Below are 9,264 nucleotides of genomic sequence, written 5' to 3' on the forward strand. Positions count from 1 at the left end.
ACAATGAAAAAAGTAAGGTGGCTCTTGCCAGGCTGAAGATCGTAGCTAGAGTAGCGTGGAGAAACCACTATGAGACGAACCGCTTGGATCTGAACACCTAGACATGGGATGATCTTAAAGCATACCTCAGAAAGAGATTCTATCCTCTAGGCTTTTTTGGAGAAAAAGATGAACGAGTTCCTGGAGCTAACCCAAGGAAGCCGAACTATGGAGGAATATCACTCAGCATTTACTATCCTCCTCAAATACTCACCACCAAACTGGTGGATGAAGAACAGCTGATGGCTAGGTTCATTCGGGGAATGAACGAGTCCTTGGATACCCTGATGAAGAATGCTAAGCCAGTTTCTATGGCTGAAGCAGTGTGAATGGCGAAGGATTTCACCAAGGCCTTTGTTGTCAAGGTCTTGTTGAAGACAACACCATCATCTTTCAAAAGATTCATAACCTCGGAAGGTGATTCCAACTTTTTGCATCCTAAGAGACAACAAGGTCCTCATTAAATCCAAGATAGGGGAAGTTATAGAATGGAAGGAAGGCCTTTTCCTCATAACGCAATTCCCTCGAACTCAACTTCCGAAGTTCCACCCTTGAACAAAGGAATTAAATGCTTTAACTACCAAGGATATGATCATCATAGTATGAATTTCCCGACTCTTTTTGGATCAAGGTTTTCAGGACAAGGAAGTCAAGGACCGAGATTCCACATTCCAACTCCATCCTTCCAGAGTAATCAAGGTCCTTCCCGTCAAAATCAGGGAAACCCCAGAGGTAGACTCCCTAACCAACCCTCAACTTCAATGCTGTAAAGTAATGCAAGACCTCAATCTAAGAATTAGGGAAATCAAAGAGAGAAGTTCCCAAACCAGCCATCTACTTCCAAGGCAGTAACGCTTGAAGTAATCAAAGAAGAAATCAATGAAAGAGATTATTCTCCAGTTGCTGCTTCTGCTGCTGTGGGCGAGATGAGGACATCTCGCATTTTTTAAGTGGGGTAGGATGTAATATTCCTCCCTCCATCTTTTGAGATGTAAAGGTGTAAGAATGTCCCCTTCAGTCTTTGTAATCATATCCTAATTTAGAATGCAAGAAAATATTATTTTCTCTTGTTTTTGATCTAGAGAGAGGTAATATAGTTTTGAAATATTTTTGGATAAGTATTTTCTCCAAGTCAATAGGAAGATATCACCCCTGAAACAGAATCTTAAAAATAATTTTCCAATGTGCATTAGAAATTAAGTGAAAATGTGTATTAGACATCTTGGCCTAGGGGTATATAATTTCAAAAAAAATTGATTAAGTTCAAAAAGAGCCAATAAGGTTAATCCAAGTGTTGGAATAAGAAAAAGGCAAAGAATAAAAGAAAATTACCCAAAAATGAGTAAATTATCACATAAGATGAAGAGTTGACTAGTACTGGGTTTATTAGTTAAAAAATGGGTTTTTTTAGTTTAAAAATGGAAATTTTGACACCTCAGAATGGGGAGAAGGGCTCATGAAGGAGGCGCCTAGAAATCACATCAAGGGGGACATTTTTAATTCAAAAAAATGAGATATTTTCATCTCTCCTCTCTCCTCCTTCAAACCAAATAAAAAAAGTGAGCCAAATTAGTCTAAAACTTGTCCAAAATGAATCAAACTGGAGCTAGAAGCCCCTAGATCCCAGTTGGACTTGGTTGGTGGCCTCCCTCACCTTGAAATAGACCCTCATTCCTTTGTAATATCAACTTTGTGTATTTACATGCCATTATAATCTTTAAATTAGTGTAATTTTATTATCCCTCTATTTTTCCTCTTCTTGGGATGCTTTGGAGCTTCACTAATCTTCATCCTCTCTTGGAGATTACCCTATTCATCTTGGTGGCCAAGCTTTCTCTTGTGGGCTTCACTTCTCTCTAAAGAATCAAGCCAAAATCCAAGGGTAAGCCTAAATCAATGGTGTTTTTCTATCTTTTTCAATGGTAATATTCTTCCCAACCTCTCTAATGCTTGGGAAGCAATTTAATCAATGGTTTTTTCTTAAAACCAAGCTTCTAGTGGTTCATATTATTTAAATGGATTAATGCTAATCCTTTATCCTTAAATATAGTATGCACTACAAGAGCTTGAGGACATACCGACGCCAAAATACCGACGCAAATGTCGAACGTCGGTATGTCCGTCGTCATGTTGGAGGAGACAAGCATGGCGGGTTTTTTTTAAATTTTCGTGTCCCGTCGCGTATATCGACGCCTATACCGACGCTTATTCCGATGCCTATACCGACGCATATTCCGCAGCATATACCGACGTATATTCCGACGCATATTCCGTAGCATATACCGGCGCTCGTAAGTTTTTCACAGCCGAGAGCCTATTTTCTGGTTTTTTCGCAGAAGAAGCGCAAGTACAAGCGAAGAAGGTGCTTTCTCTCCCTCTTCTCTTTCTCTCTCTCTCCTCTTTTTTTCTCTCTCCTCTTTTCTCCTTCTTTCTTCTTTTCTCCTCTTCTCCTTCTCCTAACATGTTATTGCAATTGCTTTTAGTTTTTAATTTAAGAATTAGGACGTTTAGGGTTTTGTGTTTTTTTGGCTCTCTATACATGTTGAGAGCTCTCTATGTATGCATAGATCTCCTAATGCATGCATAGAGATTTTAGGGTTTTGTATTAGTTCTTTTTCTTGTGTTTAATTTACTAATTAGTTTGTTTAATATTTTGTTTTGCAGCTCTTTCACCTCACCAATCTTTCACCAATCCTCTCCTTCAGCTTTGCAAAAAAGAGGTAGATCCTCTTTCGATTTTTCTTGTTTATGCTATTTTCTATGAATTTTTCCATCCCTGTTTTATGGTTTAGGGTTAGTTTTGGGTTCTTGTAAGCTTACACATAGGATTAATTTAATATCTATGCATAAAACCTATAATAAGCTTGCAATCTCTATTATCCATGTACGTAAAACAAGATCATGTTTATTACACCATTGGGTGATGGGATTAAGGGTTAGCATAGTGCATAAGGCATATAGCATAGAGCTTATGCATAGAGCTTATGCATAAGTCTTGCATAGAGCGTATGCAAGAGACTTATGCATAGAGCGTATGCATAAGACTTATGCATATGACTTATGCATAGAGTTTATGCATATGCCTTATGCATAGAGCGTACGCATAAGACTTATGCATATGGCTTATGCATAGAGCTTGTGCATAAGACTTATGCATAGAGCGTGTGCATAAGGCTTATGCATATAGCGTAATTGCATAGAGCGTAATTGCATAGAGCGTGTTCATAAGGCTTATGTGAAAGGGATTAAGGGTTAGCATAATAGTGCATAAGGCATATAGCATAGAGCTTATGCATAGAGCTTATGCATAAGTCTTGCATAGAGCGTGTGCAAGAGACTTATGCATAGAGCGTATGCATAAGACTTATGCATATGACTTATGCATAGAGTTTATGCATATGGCTTATGCATAGAGCGTACGCATAAGACTTATGCATATGGCTTATGCATAGAGCTTATGCATAAGGCTTATGCATAGAGCGTGTGCATAAGGCTTATGCATAGAGCGTAATTGCATAGAGCGTAATTGCATAGAGCGTGTGCATAAGGCTTATGTGAAAGGGATTAAGGGTTAGCATAATAGTGCATAAGGCATATAGCATAGAGCTTATGCATAGAGCTTATGCATAAGTCTTGCATAGAGCGTATGCATAAGACTTATGCATAGAGCGTATGCATAAGACTTATGCATATGACTTATGCATATGGCTTATGCATAGAGCGTACGCAGGTAGACTTATGCATATGGCTTATGCAGAAGGCTTATGCATAGAGCGTGTGCATAAGGCTTATGCATAAAGCGTAATTGCATAGAGCGTCTGCATAAGGCTTATGTGAAAGGGATTAAGGGTTAGCATAGTGCATAAGGCATATAGCATAGAGCTTATGCATAAGTCTTGCATAGAGCGTATGCATAAGACTTATGCATAGAGCGTATGCATAAGACTTATGCATATGGCTTATGCATATGGCTTATGCATAGAGCTTATGCATAAGGCTTATGCATAGAGCGTGTGCATAAGGCATGTTCAGGTGCAAATCAATAGCAAGCTTGATGACATGGCATGCCACAACTCGATCCACAGATGAAGTGATGCGTGTGCCTGCTGACTCACCCGCATGGAGACACATTGAAGAGAAATGGCCGGCTTTTAAGGAAGAACCTAGAAACCTCCGTCTTGGCCTAGCAATGGATGGTGTAAACCCTTTTGGTTTAAGGAGCTCTTCATGGAGCACATGGCCTGTTTGCCTTGTGAATTATAATCTTCCGCCATGGTTAGCAATAAAGAAAGGTCATCTGTTGCTCTCATGAATAGTTCCAGGAAAGTACAAGGTGAAGAACATGGATGTATATTTGGCACCACTTATTGATGAGTTACGCACCTTGTGGAACGGAATTGAAGTGAAGGACATGTCAAAGCAGCAGAGTGGCCAAAGACTTACAACTGTGCAAGGTATTCTCATGTGGACAATGCATGATTGGCCTGGCTATGGAGAATTCTCAGGTTTGTCTATATCGGGTTACAATGCATGTCCTGTATGTGGTCCTCGACTTGATTCAAGATACTCAAAAGCATTACGAAAGAATGTCTACCAAGGACATGTTAGGTATCTTCCAGAAAATCATGAATTGCGGGATGGTAATCTAGGAAGACCTCCTCCAAGTGCATTGAAGGCAAGCGATTGGAAGATCAAATGGGAGGAATGTGGCAACTTGGCATGTCCTGGGATGAAGAGGCTCTCTATCTTTCACCAACTCCCCTATTGGGGTGATCTCCTTATAAACCATTTGCTTGACCCGATGCATATTTTCAAGAATGTAGCTGACATTCTGTGGAAGACCATGACAGGAAAAAAGGATACTAAAGGCCAAAGGGATGACTTGGAAGAGATTGGTTGTATGCAAGAGTTGTGGGCTCGCACTAGACCCAATGGAAAGGTGCTACTTCCAAGAGCCCCATGGGTTTTTAGCAAGATGGAGGAACAACAAGTCAAGAGGACAATTTCAGAGTTTCGGACTCCTACAGGTTGTATGCATTGCTTGAAAAGTGCATTTACAAAGGATGATGATCTTAGTGGTCTCAAGAGTCATGATTGGCACAAGTTTCTACAATTTGTGCTACCCATAGCAATAAAAGATTGCCTCACTGAAGACATTAGAGCTACTATCTATAAGATTGGCACATTGGTGCGCTGGATTTCTTCAAAAGAGATAAAGAGAGACACTTTAGAGACAGCGCGTTTAAACTCCATAGAGGCAGTCTGCATGGTAGAGAAGTTTTTCCCTACAAGTTTATTAACAATCCAGATGCATCTGCTAGTTCATGTTGTAGATGAGGTTGCAGTTGCTGGAACAGTCCATTCAAGATGGATGTTCTTTTTGGAGAGGTTTATGAAGACATTAAAGGGATTTGTTCGCCAAATGGCTCGCCCAGAGGGTAGTATGTCAGAAGGGTGGCTGATACAAGAGTCCCTTGTTTACATCACTGAATATTTAAGTTCCTCAGATCCAGAGATATCTCGACTATGGTCTCAAGAGTCCAACAGGCGAGTCATTGGTGAGGAACCTCAAGGCCAAGGCATTAAGAGAAAGATGGATAACACTTTGAGAGAAAAAATCAACAAATTTTGCATCTTGAACTCTCATGTAATGGAGAAGTGGATTGAGACATATGAAGCTCTCAAGCGACAGCGAGTACAAGATCGTTTAAGTTTCAGAAGGAATCGCACTACAAGAAATCTCCCATATCCAGAAGGTATGCAAGCTCTTCCGGACTTTCCCACAGGTAGATGGCTAGAAGCTACAATTTTAGAAGCCAAACGTGCTGGTTTACCTATAACAGAGGAGGAGGAGGAGCTTACAAAAGGATGCGATTGGCATGTAAGTGTTTAAGTTCTACATGTCTCTCATTTTTTTCTCTACATGTCTCTGTGTTTGATTCTCCATCAACAAACTTTTTGTGCTATTTGTAGTATCACAAATATGGGGCGTTTTGGTCACATGGACGTCATTTTCGAGTAGAACGAATAGACCAAAGAAGAGCAACCTTTGATTGTGGTGTCACAGCACAGTTTGTTCAAGAAAGTCGTGCAAGTGCAAGTGATGATAACACAATTACTGGAATGCTTGATTACTTTGGAACCATTCAAGATATATTAAAGGTTGGCTTCAGAAGTTTTGAGTTGTTTATCTTTGATGTGAAGTGGTTCAAGGTAATCATGAATGGGCCACATGCAACTGTACGTAGAGACAAGAGTGGCCTCATCCAAGTGGACTCCACAAAGGTATGGACCGATCAGCAAGATACTTTTGTGCGCCCAGAGCATTGTGAGCAGGTTGTCTTTAAAGCGGATCCAAAAGATCCACGCTGGCTGTTTGTGGTTCAAGTCGCCCCCCGCAGTAAGCAAATTTTTGAAGAATTTGAGCTACAACAAGGTGATGTGGATGCACAGGGTAATGGAGAGCAGCAAGAACAAGCCGATATCAACAATGAAGAGGAGCAAGCAAATGAAGAGGAGCAACTAGAGCAAGATCCAAATGAAGAGGTGCAAACCAAGGAAGCTGAAAAACAAGTTGAGGAAGAAGACATAGATGATGAAGACATCCTTCATCAAGGGACTTTTAATGATGAGGATGCTGAAATGTACATAGACATAGATCTCTTTGGGGCTACTGATCTTAATGAGGATGATAGAATAGATAATGATTTTTAAAATGATGTATCTTAATGATTATGCAAATAGTTATGACATATTTGTAATGGTTTTATGACATTGAAGGTCATTGTTTACCATTGTTAATGTTTACCATCATAATCACTACTGTAGGAGCAAGTTGATATAGTTTTACCAATGTTGTTTATCATTGTTAATGTTTATCTTATGGTTCTTTCATTCATTGTTTACCGTGTAATTTTCATTCCGTACAAGTTTGTCATATGGTTTTTTGTCCAACAGGCCATGGGTGACTCACCGCCCTACGACTACAGTCCAGATTTCTCATTTAATCCTACACCGCAGGGCATGAGTCCCCAGCAGTTATATGGTTTTCTTTCGTCCATGACTCCAGAGCAGAGAGCCATGGCTCAGAGTTATTGGGGTTCTGGAGCAGGGACATCTGCCTCACCATCTGGCTTCCCGACGCCAGTTCCCACACCCGTGGGTACGACAGCAGCTCCCACACCTCATACCACACAGCCTTCCACTCCTCTTACAGCTCGATCTACCACCTCTTCACATAGACGGCGCTCACGTAGTAGGTCTTCAGGGGGAGGTTGTTGTGGTGGTAGTGCCACAGATGCTGTGACACCACCACCACGTGAGCGTCGTCCTTCGCTCTCATCTGTTGATAGCACACCCATAGGGTCACCTTCCACTCCCTGGGGTGCACATGACCATGACAACAGCAAGATTTACACAATTAGGGATGGGGCACCAATAATGGATAGTGCAGGGAAGGCAATGAAGACACGCATTCAACAATTGTGCACTATACAGTTTCATGACTCTGTCATGACTAAATGGGATCAGCAAGACAAGGGGAAGAAAAATTATATAAACACAAAGATAAAGCAAGAGTTCCAGCCATCTGACCCTATGAATGTCGTCTCTAATGAGTGGATACAGTATACAGCTCGCATTTTGATGGGGCATCGTAGGTCAGAGGCGAGGGACGCATTCAGAGAGGGGAAGGAGAAACCTGTTTGGCTAGATGACAGGGAGTGGGCAGCCATTGCTCAGGAGCTCACCGAGACACCAGACAGGTTTCAACAACAAAGAGAGGCGGCAAGGGCAAGACTCCAAACAGTAGGGGCTTCTCATCTCGGGAGTGGTGGTTACGAAACCATGCGCCATGAATTCGTAAGTGTTTGTAGCAATTTTATTTATTTAAATGTATGTATGTGGGCTAAATGTTGATTTCTAAAAGTTATAATTGTTAATCGTGTGTGCAGGAGTTGGCCATGAATCGCCCACCAAGTAGGCGAGAGGAGAAGTACGCTCACAAACATGGCCTTGTGGCCTTGTTTGAGATGCTTGAAGAAGAAGGAGAGACCATCAATTGGGAGGCATTACCATGATGTAAGATGACCTTCAAACTAATGAAATATGATCAAAACATTCTTGAGTATTAATGTTTAATTTAATTTCTTGTTTGTCGATCAGGAAAATATGCAAACGAGCACGGTTGTTTTTGTGCTTTATTGTAGACAGAATGGTGCTGTCTGTTTGCTGTTGTTGATCCTGCTCATTGCAGGCAGCTAGGCAACAGCCAGGCAGCACTATTCTGCCCAAAAAAAAATTTCTGCTACAGCGTCGGTATATGCCCCGGTACCAGAGTCGGTATATACATTGGTATAGACGCCGGTTTACGCCTCGGTATATGATCCGATATAGACGCCGGTTTATCCGTCGGTATATGAACCGGTATATATGCCTGTTTAAGCGTCGGTATTACCCCCGGTGAGCGTCGGTATAGGCGCCGTTATATGCGCCGGTATTAACACCCGACACTTATACCGACGCTACGGTTTCGGCGCTTATACTGGCGCTTATACCGATGACGAGGCTTTTTTAGACCCCGTTAAATAGCGCCGGTACAAGCCCCGGTATTAGGCTAATATGTAGTAGTGATGTTCGATTAGTAAATCTCTCTTTTAGAAAGATTACTCATCTTTATGGTTGAATCCTTCTTGGAAGAATAGATCTTAGTATTATTCTCATTTTCTTAACCAAAACTCTAGGCTTAACAAGCTAGAGATAGAGATAAAGCATTTTTATGATTTTTATTCTAATTAAAATATAGATTAATTCATTCAAGCTTGTTTTATGATTAGAAAACTCATAATTATTCATTTTAAGTTGAAAGAGAGTTTATGCTAATATTTTTGTAATTATTTTCATATGGGAATGATAATGGGATATTTTTAAAAATAAACAAGAGGTTTAAATGTAATTATGCTTGGGTATGCATAATGAATTTTTAGATTAAAAGAGAAAATCCCACCATAATTTAGATAATTAGGAGTAAATATTAAAAGTAGAATTTTTGAGTATTCTCAAAAAATGCAGCAAAGTTATTGCAAAATTTTACTAGTAGAAAATAAACGTTTAGGCATAAATATTTTTTATTTCAAAAGAGGAACTTTGAGTATTATTATTTCATAGAAAATGTAAAAAAACTATTGCAAAATTTTTATTATTAAGAAAATTAATTTTATGCATAAT

General features: G+C 40.1%; 1 protein-coding gene across 1 annotated transcript; it reads left to right on the plus strand.

The window, feature by feature from the left end:
* The first annotated feature begins 2,678 nt into the window (after positions 1–2,678).
* LOC147612501 (uncharacterized) lies at positions 2,679–8,191 on the plus strand. The gene is made up of 3 exons (XM_086782821.1): positions 2,679–2,759; positions 7,666–7,899; positions 7,992–8,191. Exons 2-3 carry the CDS (start codon positions 7,684–7,686, stop codon positions 8,115–8,117), a joined length of 342 nt encoding a protein of 113 aa, XP_086638947.1. The 5' UTR covers positions 2,679–2,759; positions 7,666–7,683; the 3' UTR covers positions 8,118–8,191.
* Positions 8,192–9,264: the final 1,073 nt, after the last annotated feature.

This window comes from Cibotium barometz, chromosome 45 (genome assembly GCF_041138505.1).
Source record: "Cibotium barometz isolate CiBa-2024 chromosome 45, ASM4113850v1, whole genome shotgun sequence".
In the NCBI taxonomy this organism is placed as follows: Eukaryota; Viridiplantae; Streptophyta; class Polypodiopsida; order Cyatheales; family Cibotiaceae; genus Cibotium; species Cibotium barometz.